The sequence below is a fragment of the Pseudophryne corroboree genome, chromosome 1 (genome assembly GCF_028390025.1).
Source record: "Pseudophryne corroboree isolate aPseCor3 chromosome 1, aPseCor3.hap2, whole genome shotgun sequence".
NCBI lineage: Eukaryota > Metazoa > Chordata > Amphibia > Anura > Myobatrachidae > Pseudophryne > Pseudophryne corroboree.
The window spans coordinates 311390093-311415870 of NC_086444.1; the positions used below are offsets into that span (position 1 = coordinate 311390093).

A 25778-nucleotide genomic window follows, 5' to 3' on the forward strand; every position below is an offset into this window, starting at 1 on the left:
GTCTACACATCAATGTGTTGGAACTCAGGGCCATTTACAACGGCCTTCGACAAGCGGAGAGTCTTCTTCGAAACCTACCGGTTCTGATTCAATCAGACAATGTCACAGCAGTGGCTCATGTGAACCGCCAAGGCGGGACAAGAAGCAGAGTCGCGATGGCGGAAGCCACCAGGATTCTTCGCTGGGCGGAAAATCATGTAAGCGCTCTGTCGGCTGTCTTCATTCCGGGAGTGGACAACTGGGAAGCAGACTTCCTCAGCAGACACGATCTCCATCCAGGAGAGTGGGGACTTCATCAAGAAGTCCTTGCAGACATAACACGTCTTTGGGGAACTCCTCAAATAGACATGATGGCGTCACGCCTCAACAAAAAAGTTCAGAGGTATTGTGCCAGGTCTCGGGACCCCTAGGCAGTGGCTGTAGACGCTCTAATAACACCGTGGGTGTTCAAATCGATCTACGTGTTTCCTCCTCTTCCTCTCATCACAAAAGTGTTGAGGATCATAAGGCAAAGAAGAGTACAGACGATACTCGTTGTCCCAGACTGGCCTCGAAGGGCCTGGTACTCAGATCTACAAGAGATGCTCACAGGAGATCCCTGGCCTCTTCCTCTGAGGGAAGACCTGTTGCAACAGGGGCCCTGTGTATTTCAAGACTTACCGCGGTTACGTTTGACGGCATGGCGGTTGAACGCCGAATCCTAGCGAAAAAGGGGATTCCGGAAGAGGTCATCCCTACTTTAATAAAGGCTAGGAAGGAGGTGACGGTTAAGCATTATCACCGTATCTGGCGAAAGTATGTGTCTTGGTGTGAAACCAAGAATGCACCTACGGAAGATTTTCATCTGGGTCGTTTTCTCCACTTCCTACAGACAGGAGTGGATATGGGCCTGAAATTAGGCTCTGTTAAGGTACAGATTTCGTCCCTCTCGATTTTCTTTCAGAAGGAGTTGGCTTCTCTTCCAGAAGTCCAGACGTTTGTAAAGGGAGTGCTGCACATCCAGCCTCCTTTTGTGCCTCCAGTGGCACCGTGGGACCTCAACGTGGTGTTGCAGTTCCTAAAATCACACTGGTTTGAACCGCTTAACAAGGTTGAGTTGAAATTTCTTACTTGGAAGGTGGTCATGTTGTTGGCCTTGGCATCAGCAAGGCGAGTGTCAGAATTGGCGGCTTTGTCACACAAAAGCCCCTACTTGATTTTTCATGTGGATCGAGCTGAATTGAGGACACGTCCGCAATTTTTGCCTAAGGTGGTTTCTTCATTCCACGTGAATCCACCTATTGTGGTGCCTGTGGCTACAAGTGACCTGGAGGATTCCAGATCCCTGGACGTAGTCAGGGCCTTAAAGATTTATGTAGCCAGGACGGCTAGAATTAGGAAAACAGAGGCTCTGTTTGTCCTGTATGCGGCCAATAAGATTGGCGCACCTGCTTCGAAGCAGACTATTGCTCGCTGGATCTGTAATACGATTCAGCAGGCTCATTCTACGGCTGGATTGCCGGTACCAAATTTGGTTAAGGCCCATTCCACTAGGAAGGTGGGCTCTTCTTGGGCGGCTACCCGAGGTGTCTCGGCATTACAACTTTGCCGAGCGGCGACTTGGTCGGGGTCAAACACTTTTGCTAAATTCTACAAGTTTGATACCCTGGCTGATGAGGACCTAGCGTTTGCTCAGTCGGTGCTGCAGAGTCATACGCACTCTCCCGCCCGATTGGATGCTTTGGTATAAACCCCATGGTCCTTACGGAGTCCCCAGCATCCTCTAGGACGTAAGAGAAAATAAGATTTTAAACCTACCGGTAAATCTATTTCTCCTAGTCCGTAGAGGATGCTGGGCGCCCGTCCCAGTGCGGAAACTCTGCAAGACTTGTATATAGTTGTTGCTTAAATAAGGGTTATGTTACAGTTGACATCGGTCTTGGACCGTTGCTGTTATTGTTCATACAGTTAACTGGTTTTGTATGATCCAGGTTACGTGGTATGCTTGGTGTGGGCTGGTATGAATCTTGCCCTTGGATTTCTAAATCCTGCCTTGTAGTGTCCATCTCCTCTGGGCACAGTTCTCTAACTGAGGTCTGGAGGAGGGGCATAGAGGGAGGAGCCAGTGCACCCCCATAGTCAAAGTTCTTTTTAGGTGCCCTATCTCCTGCGGAGCCCGTCTATACCCCATGGTCCTTACGGAGTCCCCAGCATCCTCTACGGACTAGGAGAAATAGATTTACCGGTAGGTTTAAAATCTTATTATTTATCTAGCACCTTTTATAAGATAATAGCCAAAATCAGATTGGTTGCTATGGGTAACATCTCCACTCTAGAAACCTGCACTTTCGTAAATATATCCTCTAGAGTAGGGGTGGGCAAAATACGGCCCGCGGGCCGGATGCGGCCCGCAAACCGATCCTGACCGGCCCACTGCTTCCCCCCAGCATGCAATGACAAGCGGCTTGACTGACTGAGCTGCTTGTCATTGCTCTGCAGTACTCCAAGCTGCCGGCGCCTGTCTCCCCTGCTGCTGCTGCACGGCGCCTGACACACTCATCCTCCAGAGTCCCCATTGACAAAGGCAGCGATCAGACAAAAAGGGGACGGAGCTAGGTGGAGACGAGGGGGCGGGGCTACATGGGACATAAGCCACTGCTACAGATCCATCCTTCCTGCCACTGCCAGCCAGACACAGATCAGTAAGTTAATGGAAAAAGTGAGGGAAAGAAAGTGTGTGTGTGTGTGTGTGTGTGTGTGTGTGTGTGTGTGTGTGTGTGTGTGTGTGTCTGTATGAGTGTGTGTGTATATGAGAGTGTGTGTGTATATGTTTGTGTGTGCGGGCAGTGGCGTCAGACTGTTTTTAGGTTAGGGGGGAGATCTTTAACGCTTGCTGTACCACCCCCCAACCCTCCCCCCCTCCCCTGGATTCTTTCACTGTGTCACCCCCCATGTTCTGTCACTAAGTCACCCCCCCGTGTTGTTACCGTGTCACCTCCCGTGTTCTGTCACCCCTGTGTTCTGTCACCGTGTCACCCCCCCCGCGTTCTGTTACTGTGTCACCCCTGTGTTCTGCCACTGAGTCAGCCCCCCCATGTTCTGTCACGGTGTCATTCCCCCCCCCCCCCCCCCCCCCGTGTTCTGTCACTGTGTCACTCCTGTGTTCTGTCACTAAGTCACCCCGCCGTGTTGTTACCGTGTCACCTCCCATGTTCTGTCACTGTGTCACCCCCCCCGTGTTCTGTCACTGTGTCACCCCCCCGTGTTCTGTCACTGTGTCACCCCCCCGTGTTCTGTCACTGTGTCACCCCCCCCGTGTTCTGTCACTGTGTCACCCCCCTGTGTTCTGTCACTGTGTCACCCCCCCCCCCGTGTTCTGTCACTGTGTCACCCCCCCCCGTGTTCTGTCACTGTGTCACCCCCCCCCCCCGTGTTCTGTCACTGTGTCACCCCCCTGTGTTCTGTCACTGTGTCACCCCCCCCCCCGTGTTCTGTCACTGTGTCACCCCCCCCCGTGTTCTGTCACTGTGTCACCCCCCCCCCGTGTTCTGTCACTGTGTCACCCCCCCCCCGTGTTCTGTCACTGTGTCACCCCCCCCCCCCGTGTTCTGTCACTGTGTCACCCCCCCGTGTTCTGTCACTGTGTCACCCCCCCGTGTTCTGTCACTGTGTCACCCCCCCGTGTTCTGTCACTGTGTCACCCCCCCGTGTTCTGTCACTGTGTCACCCCCCCGTGTTCTGTCACTGTGTCACCCCCCCGTGTTCTGTCACTGTGTCACCCCCGTGTTCTGTCACTGTGTCACCCCCCCCCCGTGTTCTGTCACTGTGTCACCCCCCCCCCGTGTTCTGTCACTGTGTCACCCCCCCCCCCGTGTTCTGTCACTGTGTCACCCCCCCGTGTTCTGTCACTGTGTCACCCCCCCGTGTTCTGTCACTGTGTCACCCCCCCGTGTTCTGTCACTGTGTCACCCCCCCGTGTTCTGTCACTGTGTCACCCCCGTGTTCTGTCACTAAGTCACCCCGCCGTGTTGTTACCGTGTCACCTCCCATGTTCTGTCACTGTGTCACCCCCCCGTGTTCTGTCACTGTGTCACCCCCCCCCCGTGTTCTGTCACTGTGTCACCCCCCTGTGTTCTGTCACTGTCACCCCCCCCCCCGTGTTCTGTCACTAAGTCACCCCGCCGTGTTGTTACCGTGTCACCTCCCATGTTCTGTCACTGTGTCACCCCCCCGTGTTCTATCACTGTGTCACCCCCCCCCCGTGTTCTGTCACTGTCACCCCCCCGTGTCCTGTCACTGCGTCACCCCCCCGTGTTCTGTCACTGTCACCCCCCCCCCCCCCCCCCGTGTTCTGTCACTGTGTCACCCCGCCGTGTTGTTACCGTGTCACCTCCCATGTTCTGTCACTGTGTCACCCCCCGTGTTCTGTCACTGTCACCCCCCCCCGTGTTCTGTCACTGTCACCCCCCCCCCCCCCCGTGTTCTGTCACTGCCACCCCCCCCCCCCGTGTTCTGTCACTGTGTCACCCCCCCGTGTTCTGTCACTGTGTCACCCCCCCGTGTTCTGTCACTGTCACCCCCCCCCGTGTTCTGTCACTGTGTCACCCCCCCGTGTTCTGTCACTGTGTCACCCCCCCGTGTTCTGTCACTGTCACCCCCCCCCCCCCGTGTTCTGTCACTAAGTCACCCCACCGTGTTGTTACCGTGTCACCCCCCGTGTTTTGTCACTGTGTCACCCCCCGTGTTTTGTCACTGTGTCACCCCCCTGTGTTCTGTCACAGTCACCCCCCTGTGTTCTGTCACTGTCAGCCCCCCCCCGTGTTCTGTCACTGTCACTCCCCTGTGTTCTGTCACTGTGTCACCCCCCCCCCCCCCGTGTTCTGTCACTGTCACCCCCCCCCCGTGTTCTGTCACTGTGTCACCCCCCTGTGTTCTGTCACTGTGTCACCCCCCCCCCGTGTTCTGTCACTGTGTCACCCCGCCGTGTTGTTACCGTGTCACCTCCCGTGTTCTGTCACTGTGTCACCCCCCCCCCCGCGTTCTGTCACCGTGTCACCCCCCCCGCGTTCTGTCACCGTGTCACCCCCCCCGCGTTCTGTCACCGTGTCATCCCCCCCGTGTTCTGTCACCGTGTCATCCCCCCCGTGTTCTGTCACCGTGTCATAACCTGTGTTCCATCACCGTGTCCCACCCCTGTGTTCTGTCACTGTGCCACACCTTTCCCCAGGGGCCATAAGACACTGGATAATTTGCTTGCTGTGCAATGATTATCCCAAATAAAATGTTAATGTGTAAAAGGGGGCTCTACCTGCCATAATGTGTAAAAGGGGGCTCTACCTGCTGTAATGTGTAAAAGAGAGCTCTACCTGGCGTAATGTGTGACAGGGGCTCTACCTGGAGTAATGTGTGTAAGTGGCGCTACTGTGTGGCGTAATTTGAATAATGGAGACTATTGTGCAGCCTAAAATGAATCTGTATTTTTTTTGGCCACACCCCTTCCACATGAAGCCACGTCCCTATATTTTTGGCACATAGGGGAGCTGCTATTTTGTGTGCGGCCCTCGAAAACTGACAGGAAAGTGTCAAGTGGCCCCTCAGCTGAAATAATTGCCCACCCCTGCTCTAGAGCAATGATGAGGAACCTCTGGCACTCCAGCTGTTGTTGAACTACACATCCCAGCTATTTGGCCATGCTAAAACTGTAGCAGGGCATGCTGGGAGGTATAGTTCAACAACAGCTGGAGTGCCAAAGGTTCCCCATCACTGCCCTAGAGTTAAAGAAAACCAAAATAAACAAAAGCCTTGTTGGGTTAGACCACTTTCTTTACATAAATGAAGGCGGGGTGGCTACTGCTGCTGCCACCAAACTGTTTACCTACATTAACAGAACAAGAGTATCTAATTATGGGGAACTCTTTCATGTTTCATTGTCCTCTTTTCTCTAACGTCCTAGTGGATGCTGGGGACTCCGTAAGGACCATGGGGAATAGACGGGCTCCGCAGGTGACTGGGCACTCTATAAGAAAGATTTGGTACTATCTGGTGTGCACTGGCTCCTCCCTCTATGCCCCTCCTCCAGACCTCAGTTAGATTTCTGTGCCCGGCCCGAGCTGGATGCACACTAGGAGCTCTCCTGAGCTTCTAGAAAGAAAGTTTAAAATTAGGTTTTTTATTTTACAGTGAGACCTGCTAGCAACAGGCTCACTGCATCGAGGGACTAAGGGGAGAAGAAGCGAACCTACCTGCTTGCAGCTAGCTTGGGCTTCTTAGGCTACTGGACACCATTAGCTCCAGAGGGATCGACCGCAGGACCCGTCCTTGGTGTTCGTTCCCGGAGCCGCGCCGCTGTCCCCCTTACAGAGCCAGAAGCATGAAGATGGTCCGGTAAATCGGCGGCAGAAGACATCAGTCTTCACCAAGGTAGCGCACAGCACTGCAGCTGTGCGCCATTGCTCCTCATTACACACTTCACACTCCGGTCACTGAGGGTGCAGGGCGCTGGGGGGGGCGCCCTGAGCAGCAATAAAAACACCTTGGCTGGCAAAATAACCACAATTTCTCTATCGTCCTAAGTGGATGCTGGGGTTCCTGAAAGGACCATGGGGGGATAGCGGCTCCGCAGGAGACAGGGCACAAAAGTAAAGCTTTTACAGGTCAGGTGGTGTGTACTGGCTCCTCCCCCTATGACCCTCCTCCAGACTCCAGTTAGATTTTTGTGCCCGGCCGAGAAGGGTGCAATTCTAGGTGGCTCTCATAAAGAGCTGCTTAGAGAGTTTAGCTTAGGTTTTTTATTTTACAGTGATTCCTGCTGGCAACAGGATCACTGCAACGAGGGACAGAGGGGAGAAGAAGTGAACTCACCTGCGTGCAGGATGGATTGGCTTCTTGGCTACTGGACATGAAGCTCCAGAGGGACGATCACAGGTACAGCCTGGATGGTCACCGGAGCCACGCCGCCGGCCCCCTCACAGATGCTGAAGCAAGAAGAGGTCCAGAATCGGCGGCTGAAGACTCCTGCAGTCTTCTTAAGGTAGCGCACAGCACTGCAGCTGTGCGCCATTTTCCTCTCAGCACACTTCACACGGCAGTCACTGAGGGTGCAGGGCGCTGGGAGGGGGGCGCCCTGGGAGGCAAATGAAAACCTTTAAAAAGGCTAAAAATACCTCACATATAGCCCCAGAGGCTATATGGAGATATTTACCCCTGCCTAAATGTACTAAATAGCGGGAGACGAGCCCGCCGAAAAAGGGGCGGGGCCTATCTCCTCAGCACACGGCGCCATTTTCTGTCACAGCTCCGCTGGTCAGGAAGGCTCCCAGGTCTCTCCCCTGCACTGCACTACAGAAACAGGGTATAACAGAGAGGGGGGGCAAAATAAATGGCAATATATATTAATATAAAAGCAGCTATAAGGGAGCACTTAATCATAAGGCTATCCCTGTCATATATGGCGCTTTTTGGTGTGTGCTGGCAGACTCTCCCTCTGTCTCCCCAAAGGGCTAGTGGGTCCTGTCTTCGTATAGAGCATTCCCTGTGTGTCTGCTGTGTGTCGGTACGTGTGTGTCGACATGTATGAGGACGTTATTGGTGTGGAGGCGGAGCAATTGCCAAATATGAGGATGTCACCTCCTAGGGGGTCGACACCAGAATGGATGCCTTTATTTGTGGAATTACGGGATAGCGTCAACTCGCTTAAGCAGTCGTTTGCCGACATGAGGCGGCCGGACACTCAATTAGTGCCTGTCCAGGCGCCTCAAACACCGTCAGGGGCTGTAAAACGCCCCTTGCCTCAGTCGGTCGACACAGACCCAGACACAGGCACTGGTTCCGGTGGTGAAGGTGACGAATCAACCGTATTTTCCAGTAGGGCCACACGTTATATGATTTTGGCAATAAAGGAGATGTTACATTTAGCTGATACTACAGGTACCACTAAACAGGGTATTATGTGGGGTGTGAAAAAACTACCAGTAGTTTTTACCGAATCAGAAGAATTAAATGACGTGTGTGATGAAGCGTGGGGTGCCCCGATAAAAAACTGCTAATTTCAAAGAAGTTATTGGCTTTATACCCTTTCCCGCCAGAGGCTAGGGAGCGCTGGGAAACACCTCCTAGGGTGGACAAAGCGCTAACACGCTTATCAAAACAAGTGGCGTTACCCTCTCCTGAGACGGCCGCACTTAAAGATCCATCAGATAGGAGGATGGAAAATATCCAAAAAGGTATATACACACATGCAGGTGTTATACTACGACCAGCTATTGCGACTGCCTGGATGTGCAGTGCTGGGGTAGTTTGGTCAGAGTCCCTGATCGAAAATATTGATACCCTGGACAGGGACAATATTTTACTGTCGTTAGAACAAATAAAGGATGCATTTCTTTATATGCGTGATGCACAGGGAGATATCTGCACACTGGCATCACGGGTAAGTGCTATGTCCATTTCGGCCAGAAGAGCTTTATGGACACGACAGTGGACAGGCGATGCGTAGAGGAGTTATTTGGGGTCGGTCTATCGGATTTGGTGGCCACGGCTACGGCCGGGAAATCCACCTTTCTACCTCAAGTCACTCCCCAACAGAAAAAGGCACCGACCTTTCAACCGCAGCCCTTTCGTTCCTTTAAAAATAAGAGAGCAAAGGGCTATTCATATCTGCCACGAGGCAGAGGACGAGGGAAGAGACAGCAACAGGCAGCTCCTTCCCAGGAACAGAAGCCCTCCCCGGCTTCTACAAAAGCCTCAGCATGACGCTGGGGCTTCGCAAGCGGACTCGGGGGCGGTAGGCGGTCGTCTCAAGAATTACAGCGCGCAGTGGGCTCACTCGCAGGTAAATCCCTGGATCCTGCAGATAATATCTCAGGGGTACAGGTTGAAATTAGAGACAGAGCCACCTCGCCGTTTCCTGAAGTCTGCTTTACCAACGTCCCCCTCAGAAAGGGAGACGGTTTTGGAAGCCATTCACAAGCTGTATTCTCAGCAGGTGATAGTCAAGGTACCTCTTCTACAACAAGGGAAGGGGTATTATTCCACTCTTTTTGTGGTACCGAAGCCGGATGGCTCGGTAAGGCCTATTCTAAATCTGAAGTCCTTGAACCTGTACATAAAGAAGTTCAAGTTCAAGATGGAGTCACTCAGAGCAGTGATAGCGAACCTGGAAGAAGGGGACTTTATGGTATCCTTGGACATCAAGGATGCGTATCTCCACGTTCCAATTACCCCTCACACCAGGGGTACCTCAGGTTCGTTGTACAAAACTGTCACTATCAGTTTCAGACGCTGCCGTTTGGTTTGTCCACGGCACCTCGGGTCTTTACAAAGGTAATGGCCGAGATAATATTTCTTCTTCGAAGAAAAGGCGTATTAATTATCCCATACTTGGACGATCTCCTAATAAGGGCAAGGTCCAGAGAACAGCTAGAGATGGGTTTAGCACTATCTCAAGAGGTGCTAAAGCAGCACGGATGGATTCTGAATATTCCAAAATCCCAATTAATGCCGACAACTCGTCTGCTGTTCCTGGGGATGATTCTGGACACAGTTCAGAAAAAGGTTTTTCTTCCCGAAGAAAAAGCCAAGGAGTTATCTGACCTGGTCAGGAACCTCCTAAAACCAGGAAAGGTGTCTGTACATCAATGCACAAGAGTCCTGGGAAAAAATGGTAGCTTCTTACGAAGCAATCCCTTTCGGCAGATTCCATGCAAAGGGATCTGTTGGACAAATGGTCAGGGTCGCATCTTCAGATGCACCTGCGGATAACCCTGTCGCCGAGTACAAGGGTATCCCTTCTGTGGTGGTTGCAGGAGGCTCATCTATTGGAGGGCCGCAGATTCGGCATGCAGGATTGGATCCTGGTGACCACGGATGCCAGCCTGAGAGGCTGGGGAGCAGTCACACAGGGAAGAAATTTCCAGGGAGTGTGGTCGAGCCTGAAAAAGTCTCTTCACATAAGCATTCTGGAACTAAGAGCAATCTACAATGCTCTAAGCCAGGCGGAACCTCTGCTTCAAGGAAGACCGGTGTTGATCCAGTCGGACAACATCACGGCAGTCGCCCATGTAAACAGACAGGGCGGCACAAGAAGCAGGAGGGCAATGGCAGAAGCTGCCAGGATCCTTCGCTGGGCGGAGAATCACGTGATAGCACTGTCAGCAGTATTCATCCCGGGCGTGGACAACTGGGAAGCAGACTTCCTCAGCAGACACGACCTTCACCCGGGAGAGTGGGGACTTCATCCAGAAGTTTTCCACATGCTATTAAACCGTTGGGTAAAACCAATGGTGGACATGATGGCGTCTCGCCTCAACAAAACACTGGACAGATATTGCGCCAGGTCAAGAGATCCGCAGGCAATAGCTGTGGACGCGCTGGTAACACCTTGGGTGTACCAGTCGGTATATGTGTTTCCTCCTCTGCCTCTCATACCAAAGGTATTGAGGATTATACGGCAAAGAGGAGTAAGACTAGTGGCTCCGGATTGGCCAAGAAGGACTTGGTACCCGGAACTTCAAGAGATGGTCACGGACGATCCGTGGCCTCTACTTCTGAGAAGGGACCTGCTTCAGCAGGGTCCTTGTCTTTTTCAAGACTTACCGCGGCTGCGTTTGACGGCATGGCGTTTGAATGCCAGATCCTAAAAGGAAAAGGCATTCCGGAAGAAGTCATTCCTACCTTGATAAAGGCAAGGAAGGAAGTCACCGCGAAGCATTATCGCCGTATTTGGCGAAAATATGTTGCGTGGTGCGAGCAGCGGAGTGCTCCGATGGAGGAATTTCAACTGGGTCGTTTTCCTACATTTCCTGCAATCAGGATTGTCTATGGGTCTCAAATTGGGATCTATTAAGGTTCAAATTTCGGCCATATCAATATTCTTCCAAAAAGAATTGGCCTCAGTCCCTGAGGTCCAGATTTTTATCAAAGGAGTACTGCATATACAGCCTCCTGTGGTGCCTAAGGTGGCACCGTGGGATCTAAATGTAGTTTTAGATTTCCTCAAATCCAATTGGTTTGAACCACTAAAGAATGTGGATTTGAAATATCTCACATGGAAAGTGACTATGTTACTGGCCCTGGCTTCGGCCGGGAGAGTATCTGAACTGGCGGCTTTGTTTTATAAAAGCCCTTATTTAATTTTCCATTCGACATAGGGCAGAGCGGCGGACGCGTCCGCATTTTCTCCCTAAGGTGGTATCAGCGTTTCACCTGAACCAGCCTATTGTAGTGCCTGCGGCTACAGACGACTTGAAGGACTCCAAGTTGTTGGACGTTGTCAGAGCCTTAAAAATATACATTTAAAGGACGGCTGGAGTCAGAAAATCTGACTCGCTGTTTATACTGTATGCACCCAACAAGTTGGGTGCACCTGCTTCTAAGCAGTCGATTGCTCGTTGGATTTGTAACAAAATTCAACTTGTACATTCTGTGGCAGGCCTGCCACAGCCTAAATCTGTTAAGGCCCATTCCGCAAGGAAGGTGGGCTCATCTTGGGTGCCTGCCCGAGGGGTCTCGGCATTACAACTCTGCCGAGCAGCTACGTGGTCAGGGGAGAACACGTTTGTAAATTTTTACAAATTTGATACCCTGGCAAAGGAGGACCTGGAGTTCTCTCATTCGGTGCTACAGAGTCATCCGCACTCTCCCGCCCGTTTGGGAGCTTTGGTATAATCCCCATGGTCCTTTCAGGAACCCCAGCATCCACTTAGGACGATAGAGAAAATAAGAATTTACTTACCGATAATTCTATTTCTCGGAGTCCGTAGTGGATGCTGGGCGCCCATCCCAAGTGCGGATTATCTGCAATACTTGTACATAGTTATTGTTAACTAATTCGGGTTATTGTTTAGGAAGCCATCTTTCAGAGGCTCCTCTGTTATCATACTGTTAACTGGGTTTAGATCACAAGTTGTACGGTGTGATTGGTGTGGCTGGTATGAGTCTTACCCGGGATTCAAAATCCTCCCTTATTGTGTACGCTCGTCCGGGCACAGTACCTAACTGGAGTCTGGAGGAGGGTCATAGGGGGAGGAGCCAGTACACACCACCTGACCTGTAAAAGCTTTACTTTTGTGCCCTGTCTCCTGCGGAGCCGCTATCCCCCCATGGTCCTTTCAGGAACCCCAGCATCCACTACGGACTCCGAGAAATAGAATTATCGGTAAGTAAATTCTTATTATATAGCCCCAGAGGCTATATATGTGGTAATTACCCCTGCCAGATTACAGAAAAAAGTGGGAGAAAGGCCGCCGAAAAAGGGGCGGAGCCTTCTCCCTCAGCACACTGGCGCCATTATTCCCTCACAGTTCCGCTGGAAGGAAGCTCCCTGACTCTCCCCTGCAGTCTACACTACAGAAAGGGTAAAAAAGAGAGGGGGGCACTAAAATTGGGCGCAGTTTAATATAATAAGCAGCTATAAAGGGTCATAATTCAGTTAGTCCCTGTATTATTATAGCGCTCTGGTGTGTGCTGGCATACTTTCTCTCTGTCTCCCCAAAGGGCTTTTGTGGGGTCCTGTCTCCTTGTAAGAGCATTCCGTGTGTGTGTGTGTGTGTGTGTGTGTGTGTGTGTGTGTGTGTGTGTGTGTGTGTGTGTGTGTGTGTGTGTGTCGGTACGGCTGTGTCGACATGTTTGATGAGGAGACTTTATGTGGAGGCGGAGCAGATGCCTATTAATGTGATGTCACCCCCTGCGGGGCAGACACCTGAGTGGATGGATTTATGGAAGGAATTACGTGCAAGTGCCGACTCCTTACATAAAAAAATTGACGACATGCCAAATGCGGGACAGCCGGCTTCTCAGCTCGTGCCTGCCCAGACGATTCAAAGGCCACGACCACTACCTCAGATGGCAGACACAGATGTCGACACGGATACTGATGCAAGTGTCGAGGACGATGAGTCAAATTTAATGTCCACTAGGGCCATTTGTGGCATGATTGAGGCAATGAAAGAGGTATTGCACCTTACTGATATAAATCCAGGTACCTCAAAAAAGGGTATTATGTTTGGGGAGAAAAAACTACCTATAGTTTTTCCCCCATCTGAGGAGTTGAATGAGGTGTGTGAAGAAGCGTGGGCTTTTCCCGATAAAAAATTGGTGATTTAAAAAAATTACTAATGGCGTTCCCTTTCTCGCCAGAGGATAGGTCACGTTGGGAAACTCCCCCTAGGGTGGATAAAGCGCTCACACGTTTGTCTAAAAAGGTGGCACTACCGTCTCTGGATACGGCCGCCCTAAAGGAACCTGCTGATAGAAAGCAGGAGGCTATCCTAAAATCTATTTACACACACACTGGTGTTATACTGAGACCAGCTATTGCTTCAGCCTGGATGTGCAGTGCTGCTGCTGCTTGGTCAGATTCCCTGTCGGAAAATATTGACACCCTAGACAGAGACACTATATTGCTAACCAGATTCTAAAAGGCACATGGAAGTTTTGCCTTATAAGGGTGAGGAGTTATTCGGGGACGGTCTCTCAGACCTTGTTTCCACAGCAACGGTTGGGAAGTCTGCATTTTTGCCCCATGTCCCCTCACAGCCTAAGAAAGCACCGTATTACCAAGTACAGTCCTTTCGACCCCAGAAAAACAGGCGGGGAAAAGGCGGGTCCTTTCTGTCTAGAGGCAGAGGAAGGGGGGAAAAGCTGCAACACACAGCAGGTTCCCAGGACCAAAAGTCCTCCCCCGCTTCTTCCAAATCCGCTGCATGACGGTGGGACTCCACAGGCGGAGCCCGGTACGGTGGGGGGCCGCCTCAAGAATTTCAGCGATCAGTGGGCTCGCTCACGGGTGGATCCCTGGATCTTTCAAGTAGTATCTCAGGGGTACAAGTTGGAATTCGAGGCGCCTCCCCCCCGCCGTTTCCTCAAATCAGCCTTACCGACGACTCCATCGGGCAGGGAGGCTGTGCTAGAGGCCATTCACAAGCTGTTTTCCCAGCAGGTGATAGTCAAGGTACCCCTACTTCAACAAGGCCGGGGCTACTATTCCACACTGTTTGTGGTACCGAAACCAGACGGTTCGGTGAGACCCATTTTAAATTTGAAATCCTTGAACACTTACATAACAAAATTCAAGTTCAAGATGGAATCGCTCAGGGCGGTTATTGCAAGCCTGGACGAGGGGGATTACATGGTATCCCTGGACATCAAGGATGCTTACCTGCATGTCCCTATTTACCTTCCTCACCAGGAGTACCTCAGATTTGTGGTACAGGATTGCCATTACCAATTCCAGACACTACCGTTTGGACTGTCCACGGCACCGAGGGTGTTTACCAAGGTAATGGCAGAAATGATGATACTCCTTCGAAAAAAGGGAGTTTTAATTATCCCGTACTTGGACGATCTCCTTATAAAGGCGAGGTCCAGGGAGCAGTTACTGGTCGGAGTAGCACTATCTCGGGAAGTGCTACAACAGCATGGCTGGATTCTAAACATTCCAAAGTCACAACTGGTTCCTTCCACTCGATTACTGTTCCTGGGGATGATTTTGGACACAGAACTGAAAAAAGTGTTTCTCCCGCAGGAGAAAGCCAAGGAGCTGTCATCTCTAGTCAGAGACCTCCTAAAACCAAAACGGGTATCGGTGCATCGCTGCACACGAGTTCTGGGAAAAATGGTGGCTTCATACGAAGCAATTCCATTCGGCAGGTTCCATGCAAGGACCTTCCAGTGGGACCTCTTGGACAAGTGGTCGGGATCGCATCTTCAGATGCATCAAATGATAACCCTGTCTCCAAGGACCAGGGTGTCTCTACTGTGGTGGTTGCAGAGTGCTCATCTTCTAGAGGGCCGCAGATTCGGCATACAGGACTGGGTCCTGGTAACCACGGATGCCAGCCTTCGAGGCTGGGGAGCAGTCACACAGGGAAGAAACTTCCAAGGACTATGGTCAAGTCAGGAGACTTCTCTACACATAAATATTCTGGAACTAAGGGCCATTTACAAGGCCCTAAGTCAGGCAAGACCCCTGCTTCAAAGCCAGCCGGTACTGATCCAGTCAGACAACATCACGGCAGTCGCCCATGTGAACCGACAGGGCGGCACAAGAAGCAGGATGGCGAAAGCCACAAGGATTCTCCGATGGGCGGAAAATCACGTACTAGCACTGTCAGCAGTGTTCATTCCGGGAGTGGACAACTGGGAAGCAGACTTCCTCAGCAGACACGACCTACACCCGGGAGAGTGGGGACTTCATCCAGGAGTCTTCCTACTGTTGGTAAACCGTTGGGAAAGGCCACAGGTGGACATGATGGCGTCCCGCCTCAACAAAAAACTAAAGAGATATTGCGCCAGGTCAAGGGACCCTCAGGCGATAGCTGTGGACGCTCTAGTGACACCGTGGGTGTACCAGTCGGTTTGTGTTCCCTCCTCTGCCTCTCATACCAAAGGTACTGAGAATAATAAGAAGGCGAGGAGTAAGAACGATACTCGTGGTTCCGGATTGGCCAAGAAGGGCTTGGTACCCGGAACTTCAAGAAATGATATCAGAGGACCCATGGCCTCTACCGCTCAGACAGGATCTGCTGCAGCAGGGGCCCTGTCTGTTCCAAGACTTACCGCGGCTGCGTTTGACGGCATGGCGGTTGAATTCCGGATCCTAAAGGAAAAGGGCATTCCGGAGGAAGTCATTCCTACGCTAATAAAAGCCAGGAAAGAAGTAACCGCAAACCATTATCACCGTATTTGGCGGAGATATGTTGCGTGGTGTGAGGCCAGGAAGGCCCCAACAGAGGAATTTCAGCTGGGTCGCTTTCTACACTTCCTACAGTCGGGAGTGACTATGGGCCTAAAATTGGGTTCCATTAAAGTCCAGATTTCGGCCCTGTCGATTTTCTTCCAGAAAGAACTGGCTTCACTGCCTGAAGTTCAGACTTTTGTAAAGGGAGTGCTTCATATTCAGCCCCCTTTTGTCTCTCCTGTGGCACCTTGGGATCTCAATGTGGTGTTGAGTTTCCTAAAATCACATTGGTTTGAACCACTTAAAACTGTGGATCTGAAATATCTCACGTGGAAAGTGGTCATGCTATTGGCCTTGGCTTCGGCCAGGCGTGTGTCAGAATTGGCGGCCTTGTCTTGTAAAAGCCCGTATCTGATTTTTCATATGGATAGGGCAGAATTGAGGACCCGTCCCCAGTTTCTCCCTAAGGTGGTATCTGCTTTTCACTTGAACCAACCTATTGTGGTGCCTGCGGCTACTGGGGACTTGGAGGATTCCAAGTTACTGGATGTAGTCAGGGCCTTGAAACTTTATGTTTCCAGGACGGCTGGAGTCAGAAAGACTGACTCGCTTTTTGTCCTGTATGCACCCAACAAGATAGGTGCTCCTGCTTCTAAGCAGTCGATTGCGCGCTGGATTTGTAGCACTATTCAGCTGGCGCATTCTGCGGTAGGCTTACCGCAGCCTAAATCAGTAAAAGCCCATTCCACACGGAAGGTGGGCTCATCTTGGGCGGCTGCCCGAGGGGTCTCGGCTTTACAACTTTGCCGAGCTGCTACTTGGTCAGGGGCAAACACGTTTGCAAAATTCTACAAATTTGATACCATGGCTGAGGAGGACCTGGAGTTCTCTCATTCGGTGCTGCAGAGTCATCCGCACTCTCCCGCCCGTTTGGGAGCTTTGGTATAATCCCCATGGTCCTTACGGAGTCCCCAGCATCCACTAGGACGTTAGAGAAAATAAGATTTTACTCACCGGTAAATCTATTTCTCGTAGTCCGTAGTGGATGCTGGGCGCCCATCCCAAGTGCGGATTGTCTGCAATACTTGTATATAGTTATTGCCTAACTAAAGGGTTATTGTTGAGCCATCTGTTGAGAGGCTCAGTTATATTTCATACTGTTAACTGGGTATAATATCACGAGTTATACGGTGTGATTGGTGTGGCTGGTATGAGTCTTACCCGGGATTCAAAAATCCTTCCTTATTGTGTCAGCTCTTCCGGGCACAGTATCCTAACTGAGGTCTGGAGGAGGGGCATAGAGGGAGGAGCCAGTGCACACCAGATAGTACCAAATCTTTCTTATAGAGTGCCCAGTCTCCTGCGGAGCCCGTCTATTCCCCATGGTCCTTACGGAGTCCCCAGCATCCACTACGGACTACGAGAAATAGATTTACCGGTGAGTAAAATCTTATTTTCCAGATGATTAACCATTTGTCAGCGATGGAGTCCATGTTAGATAAAAAATAACATATTCTCTACTTGTTAACTATTTCTTTTAATTTTGTAGTTATCAAGGGTACTTCATTTTATGGCTACTTTCACCAAATTGGCTATGTCCTGGTTAAACCTATAATTTTTTTTTTTTTTTTTCAATTTATCATGGCAAGTGAATTTATTATATAGGGGTTTATTCAATAAGAGTCAGAAGCTGCCATCTTGTCGGAAAGACGGCAGCTTCCGACTGATTTAGGTCAGAAGGGGTTCCACCCTATTCAGTAGGGGCTGATTTTTTCCGACAAGTCTGGATTCCCGACTTGTCCGAAAACGCGTGGATCGGCGGAATAGCTGCCAATCTGCGTGCTTCTGTCGGAAATGGGGCCAAATCCGACAGGATTTGGCCCCGTTTCCAACAACCTCAATCCGACTTTTAACAAAGTCAGATTAAGGTGGGGAAACGGGGAGCAGTGCGAGGCAGGGAGAGAGAGTACCGGCGGGCAGCTCCTCCCAAGGCTCCCTCCAGCGGCTCCCTGTGAAATCACACACGGGGAGCTGCTGACAGCAGCAGCAGAGGCAGGGCACAAGGAACGGCCAAATCCGACAGATTTGGCTTCTCATTGAATAGGGCATGTCGGATCAATTCCGACAAATGCATGTCGGAATGGATCCGACTCTTATTGAATACACCCCATAGTGTTTGTTTACATTTTGTATTTCATTTTGGTTATCAAACAGCCGTAATAAAAAAAACTAAAATATTGTTTACTGTCATGCAATTACTGCACCAGCATAAACAAACCTTATAATGTTTGTATTATATCGGTACTACATTTGTGTTTAGATATATAGTTATATAGTTTGTATGTAAGTGTTTTTATTTTAAAAAACATGAGGTTGTATATATTTTTGTAGATGTGTTTCAAAGTTCGGGTACATTCAGTGTTATTATTATTATTTCAAAGGTCAAAATGGACCATAATAGAAGTGTTGACAGCGATGAAGGAGCCTATAGGATCACGCCTGAAATTCTGTCACCATTTTAATGTATTTATGTAATATCTAAAAAATGTGTTAAACATGCTAGAAATAACACATGTGACCTAAGGCTAGTGACATTTGGGTGCTTTACACGCCTGCTTATCTCAGCACTCTGGAGTTCTGGAGCTCGTTACTTACACTGGTATTTATGTAAAATCCTAGCACCCTAACACTAATATGCTCGATTAACGCCCAACATGATCTACGATACGATACATTTATTATCATTATCAAACAAAAGTTGACAACGAAATTCAATTTGTACAACACACCAACTGATAATAAAAAAGGTATAAAAGAGCACACAATAGCACACATTATTCACAATGAGTGTGCACGGCAGTTGGAAAGCAGCTGTTCCGTAGATGATTTGTGCGTGCCTTCAAAGATCTAAAACGCTTACCAGAGGGTAACTTAGTAAAAAGATAAGCAGACGGATGGCTAGAATCAGACAGTATACTCCTAGCTCTATTTATCAATCTTGCTGCAAAGAGATCTTTAACAGTGTGCAGCTGGACCCCAATAATTTTACCAGCTGAGCGAACCAAGCGCTCCAACTCTCCTTGCTCATGGGTGGTACAGTTTCCGTACCAAACTATAATTCCATAGGTTAAAACACTCTCAATAGCACATCTATAAAAATTCATTAACGTACCAACGCCCAAGCCTGCAGCCTTATGACGGCGAAGGAAAAATAAGCGTTGGTGTATCTTTTTAACTATTGCCTGAGTATTAACCACCCACGATAAACTGGGGGAAACATGGATGCCTAAGAATTTAAAAGAATGAACAACCTCAATATTTAACCTGTTTATAGATACTGGGAGTAGTGAGAAATCACAACTACGCCTGACATCCATCACCAGTTACTTAACCAGTGATTAACCTCACTCCAGGCCACCAAATTCTCAATTTCTCTAACGTCCTAGTGGATGCTGGGAACTCCGTAAGGACCATGGGGAATAGCGGGCTCCGAAGGAGGCTGGGCACTCTAGAAAGATCTTAGACTACCTGGTGTGCACTGGCTCCTCCCACTATGACCCCCCTCCAAGCCTCAGTTAGATTTCGTGCCCGGCCGAGGTTGGATGCACACTAGGGGCTCTCCTGAGCTCTTAGAAAGTTATAGTCTTAGAATTTGTTCTTTTCAGTGAGACCTGCTGGCAACAGGCTCACTGCAGCGAGGGACTAAGGGGAGAAGAAGCGAACTCGCCTGCTTGCAGCCGGATTGGGCTTCTTAGGCTACTGGACACCATTAGCTCCAGAGGGATCGACCGCAGGCCCAGCCTTGATGTTCGGTCCCGGAGCCGCGCCGCCGTCCCCCTTACAGAGCCAGAAGCAAGAAGATGGTCCGGAAAATCGGCGGCATGAAGACTCAGTCTTCACCAAGGTAGCGCACAGCACTGCAGCTGTGCGCCATTGCTCCTCTCACACACTTCATACTCCGGTCACTGAGGGTGCAGGGCGCTGGGGGGGGGGCGCCCTGAGGCAGCAATAAAAACACCTTGGCTGGCAAAAATATTTCAATATATAGCCCCAGGGGCTATATATGAGGTAAATACCCCTGCCAGAAGTCCATAAAAAACGGGAGAATAGGCCGCGAAAAAGGGGCGGAGCCTATCTCCTCAGCACACTGGCGCCATTTTCCCTCACAGCTCCGTTGGAGGGAAGCTCCCTGGCTCTCCCCTGCAGTCTACAAGGGTTAAAAAAAGAGAGAGGGGGCACTAAATTTAGGCGCAGTATACATTATATATATAGATATAAAGCTATAGGGGACATAACTCAGTTAGTCCCTGCAGTATATAGCGCTCTGGTGTGTGCTGGCATACTCTCACTCTGTCCCCCCAAAGGGCTTTTGTGGGTCCTGTCCTCGTTTAGAGCATTCCCTGTGTGTCGGCGGTGTGTCGGTACGGCTGTGACGACATGTTGAATGAGGAGGCTTATATGGTGACGGAACAGAGGCCGATATATGTGATGTCGCCCCCTGTGGGGCCGACACCAGAGTGGATAGAGAGGTAAAAGGTATTAACCGACAGTGTCAACTCCTTACATAAAAGGGTGGATGACGTAACAGCTGTGGGACAGCCGGCTTCGCAGCCCGCGCCTGCCCAGGCGTCTCAAAGGCCATCAGGGGCTCAAAAACGCCCGCTCTCTCAGATGGCAGACACAGATGTCGACACGGAGTCTGACTCCAGTGTCGACAAGGTGGAGACATATACACAATCCAATCCGGGACTTGATCCCGGCAATAAAAAATGTGTTATACATTTCTGACTTTAACCTCTATAAATGGGTTTTAGGTTTGGGGAGAAAAAACAGGCAGTGTTTTGTTCCCCCATCAGATGAATAAATGAAGTGTGTGAAAAGCGTGGGTTCCCCCGTTAAGAAACTGGTAATTTATAAAAAAGTTACTGATGGCGTACCCTTTCCCGCCAGGAGGATAAGTTACGCTGGGAGATATCCCCTAGGGTGGATAAGGCGCTCACACGTTTGTCAAAAAAGGTGGCACTGCCGTCTTAGGATACGGCCACTTTAATAGGTACCTGTTGATAAAAAACAGGAGGCTATCCTGAAGTCTGTATTTACACACTCAGGTACTAGACTGAGACCTGCAGATAGTGCTGCTGCAGCGTGGTTGGTGACCCTGTCAAACAGGGATAATAGTTGGCAAACATAAAAACATATTAAAGACGTTGTCTTATATATGGAGGATGCACAGAGGGATATTTTGCCGGCTGGCATCCAAAATAAATGTAATGTCCATTCTGTCAGGAGGGTATTAGAGACCTGTCACTGGACAGGTGATGCTGACTTAAAAAGCGCATAGAGAGCCTTATAAGGGTGAGGAATTATTTGGGGATGGTCTCTGGGACCTCGTATCCACAGCAACTGCTGGGAAGAAATAATTTTACCTCAGGTTTCCTCACAGAAAAAGGTACAGTCCTTTCGGCTTCAGAAAAGCAAACGGGTCAAATGGCGCTTCCTTTCTGTACAGAGACAAGGGTAGAGGGAAAAAGCTGCACCAGTCAGCCTGTTCCCAGAATCAAGATTCTTCCCCCGCCTCCTGTGAGTACACACCATGACGCGGGTGCTCCACAGGTGTAGCCAGGTACGGTGGGGGGCCGCCTTAAAAATTTCAGCAATTAGTGGGCTCGCTCACAGGTGGATCCCTGTTTCTTCCAAGTAGTATTTCAGGGGTACAAGCTGGAATTAGAGATGTCTCCCCCCAGCCGTTTCCTAAAATATGCCTTGCTGACAACTCCCTCAGGCAGGGAGGCTGTGCTAGAGGCAATTAATAAGCAGTATTCCCAGCAGGTAATACTCAAGGTGCCCCTACTTCAACAAGGACGGGGTTACTATTCCACTCGGGTTGGGGTACCGAAACCGCATGGTTCGGTGTGACCCATTTTATATTTAAAATCCTTGAACATAAAAAAATTCAAGTTCAAGATGGAATCGCTCAGGGCGGTTATTGCAAGCCTGGACGAGGGGGATTACATGGTATCCCGGGACATCAAGGATGCTTGCCTGCATGTCCCCATTTACCATCCTCGCCAGGAGTACCTCAGATTTGTGGTACAGGATTACCATTACCAAGTCCAGACACTGCCGTTTGGACTGTACATGGCACCGAGGGCGTTTTATCAAGGTAATGGCCGAAATGATGATACTCCTTCAAAAAAAAGGGAGTTGTAATTATCCCGTACTTGGACAATCTCGTTATAAGGGCGAGGTCCAAGGAGCAGTTGGTAGTCGGGGTAGCACTATTTTGGAAAGTGCTACAACAGCATAGGTGGATTCTAAATCAGAGACCTCCTGAAACCAAAATAGGTAGCGGTGCATCATTGCACGCGAGTCCTGGGAAAAATGGTAGCTTCTTACGAAGCAATCCCATTAGGCAGGTTCCATACAAGAACTTTTCAGAGGGACCTGTTGGACAAGTGGTCCGGATCGCATCTTCCGATGCATAGGCTGATAACCCTGTCTCCAAGGACCAGGGTATCTCTACTGTGGTGGCTGCAGAGTGCCCATCTTCAAGAGGGCCGCAGGTTCGGCATACAGGACTAGGTCCTAGTGACCATGGATTCCAGCCTTTGAGGCTGGGGGGCAGTCACATAGGGAAGAAACTTCCAGGGACTTTGGTCAAGTCAGTTTATTTCCCTACACATAAATATTCTGGATCTGAGGGCCATTTACAATGCCCTGAGGCCAGCAAGGCCTCTGCTTCAAAACCAGCCGGTACTGATCCAATCAGACAACATCACGGCAGTCGCCCATGTAAACAACAGGGCGGCACAAAAAGCAGGATGGCGATGGCAGAAGCCACAAGGATTCTCCGATAGGCGGAAAATCATGTGTTAGCACTGTCAGCAGTGTTCATTCCCGGAGTGGACAACTGGGAAGCAGATCTTCTCAACAGACACGACCTCCACCCGGGAGAATGGGGACTTCCTCCAGAAGTCTTCCAATAGGATTGTACACCATTGGGAAAGGCCACAGGTGGACATGATGGCGTCCCGCCTTAACAAAAAGCTATAAAAGATATTGCTCCAGATCAAGGGACCCTCAGGCGATAGCTATGGACGCTCTGGTAACACCGTGGGTGTACCAGTCGGTTTAGGTGTTCTCCCCTCTGCCTCTCATACCAAAGGTACTGAGAATAATAAGAAGGCGAGGAGTAAGTACGATACTCGTGGATGGCCAAGAAGAGCTTGGTACCCAGAACTTCAAGAATTTATATCAGAGGACCCATGGCCTCTGCCACTCAGTCAGGACCTGCGGCAGCAGGGGCCCTGTCTGTTCCAAGACTTACCGCGGCTGCGTTTGACGGCATGGCGGTTGAACGCCGGATCCTGAAGGAAAAGGGCATTCCGGAGGAAGTAATTCCTACGCTTACTAAAGCCAGGAAAGAGGTTACAGCAACTCATTATCACCGCATATGGCGAAAATATGTTGCATGGTGTGAGGCCGAAAGGGCCCCAACAGAGGAATTTCAACTAGGTCGATTTCTGCATTTCCTGCAAGCAGGAGTGACTATGGGCCTTAAAATTGGGTTCCATTAAGGTACAGATCTCGGCTCTGTCGATTTTCTTTCAGAAAAAGAACTAGCTTCAGTACCTGAAGTTCAGACATTTATAAAAGGAGTGCTGCATAGTCAGCCCCCGTTTGTGCCTCCTGTGGCACCTTGGGATCTCAACGTGGTGTTGAGTTTTTCTTAAAATCACATTGGTTTGAACCACTAAAAACCGTGGATCTGAAATATCTCACATGAAAGGTGGTTATGTTATTGGCCTTGGCTTCTGCCAGGCGAGTATCAGAATTGGCGGCTTTGTCTTGTAAAAGCCCTTATTTGATTTTCCATATGGATAGGGCAGAATTGAGGACTCGTCCCCAGTTTCTCCCTAAGGTGGTGTCAGCGTTTCACCTGAACCAGCCTATTGTGGTGCCTGCGGCTACTAAGGATTTGGAGGACTCCAAGTTGCTAGACGTTGTCAGGGCCCTGAAAATATATGTTTCCAGGACGGCTGGAGTCAGAAAATCTGACTCGCTGTTTATCCTATATGCACCCAACAAGCTGGGTGCTCCTGCTTCTAAGCAGACTATTGCTCGTTGGATTTGTAGTACAATTCAGCTTGCACATACTGTGGCAGGCCTGCCACAGCCAAAATCTGTCAATGCCCATTCCACAAGGAAGGTGGGCTCATCTTGGGCGGCTGCCCGAGGGGTCTCGGCTTTACAACTTTGCCGAGCAGCTACTTGGTCAGGGGCAAACACGTTTGCAAAATTCTACAAATTTGATACCCTGGCTGAGGAGGACCTGGAGTTCTCTCATTCGGTGCTGCAGAGTCATCCGCACTCTCCCGCCCGTTTGGGAGCTTTGGTATAATCCCCATGGTCCTTACGGAGTTCCCAGCATCCACTAGGACGTTAGAGAAAATAAGAATTTACTCACCGGTAATTCTGTTTCTCGTAGTCCGTAGTGGATGCTGGGCGCCCATCCCAAGTGCGGTTTATCTGCATTACTTGTACATAGTTATTGTTAACTAAATCGGGTTATTGTTGAGCCATCTGTTGAGAGGCTCTATTGTTTCATACTGTTAACTGTGTTTCATATCACGAGTTGTACGGTGTGATTGGTGTGGCTGGTATGAGTCTTACCCGGGATTCAAAATCCTTCCTTATTGTGTACGCTCGTCCGGGCACAGTACCTAACTGAGGCTTGGAGGGGGGTCATAGTGGGAGGAGCCAGTGCACACCAGGTAGTCTAAGATCTTTCTAGAGTGCCCAGCCTCCTTCGGAGCCCGCTATTCCCCATGGTCCTTACGGAGTTCCCAGCATCCACTACGGACTACGAGAAACAGAATTACCGGTGAGTAAATTCTTATTTTCCCTTCAATAACTCGCCTCATTCTCACCAGAAATTAATCCAATGACTGCTTTGTCATCCACAAATTTTGCACACTATCAGAGGAAGACACACAATCATGGGTAAATAGCGTGTAACTGTTGTTACCATTTGTTTTAAATCCTGCACAACCTTCAAAATGATTTAGGTCTTTTGGTTTTTATTGCCTTTTTTTATGCTACTATATATGCACTTATTTCCTAATCACGCAGTTTGAATGGTAGCATTTTGTTTGTGTCTTTGTCAGGGAGTGTGTGAAGCACAGAGAACATGGAAAATGAACCAGAGGACATGTCGCCAGACACGGCATTGGATAAGGATCCATTCCAAATGACAGTGGAGGATGTGTATGATATTTCACATGTAATAGGCAAGGATCTCCTGAAGATCAGCAGAGAGGCACGTGGTGTATCAGACATTGTGGCTGATCTTCAATTTAAGATTGTTCGTGTTCTCGAGGTTCTGGAGACTCTGGTGAACCAGTCAAGTCTTGTCACTGAAGAGCTGACGATGGAACGAGATAACCTAAAGACAGAGGTTGACAGGCTAATGAGAGAAAGTCCACCAGCTGGTCAGGTATCCCAGGTGTTATTTTAGCAAGAGTTGTTTTACTTTTATCTTGTTGGCACGTTCTTGTTATTGATATGTAAATCTAGTTTTCTCACATCATTAATACTAGTAAAGTAGAGCAGAGGGTATGCGGTTAGCATACCGACTGTCTGGATCCCGACGGGGGCACTATACCGCCGCCGGTATATAGGCGAGTTAGGTGATTCACGACACCCATAGAGGGAGAATAGAACCTGTAGAAAACGTAGCACGCCACTCAGCTTGCAAGGCGCTTCGTTACCCTCGCCACCCTGCCGGCTTAACAGCGCTCGTTATGCCGATCTCGGGATAGTGACATTCAGCATCCAGGCTGGCGCTATTACATACCGGAACCCGAGTAGAGCACTTCTCTGGTCATTACATCATATTGAGTTTCATAGAATCTGTGTCATTTATGTTTGTTTTGAATGGAATTACTATATGGTTAGTTTTCAATTAGTCAGGCATACCTGGATAGTGTTAAAATGAAATATTTCTTTATGTATAAATGTGTAAAGGGCGGCCATGTTCAGGAATCCTATAATATATTTCCAGTCTTATTTTTGAGCTTCAGCAGAGAACATTCTGTGAAATGCAGTATGGTTTCCAATTTTA

The 25778-nt window shown here is 49.7% G+C and overlaps 1 protein-coding gene across 3 annotated transcripts in view; it reads left to right on the forward strand.

Annotated features, from left to right (window-relative positions):
• The window catches only part of RILPL2 (Rab interacting lysosomal protein like 2), an 84288-nt gene that overhangs the window by 23146 nt on the left and 35364 nt on the right, over positions 1 to 25778 (forward strand). For 2 of the 3 annotated variants that reach the window (XM_063964502.1, XM_063964501.1), the window contains exon 2: positions 24823 to 25160. In XM_063964502.1, coding sequence (XP_063820572.1) covers positions 24846 to 25160 — 315 coding nt within the window. In that variant the 5' untranslated portion in view covers positions 24823 to 24845. The remainder of the gene's footprint in view (positions 1 to 24822; positions 25161 to 25778) is intronic. The other variant, XM_063964503.1, reaches the window with a different exon arrangement.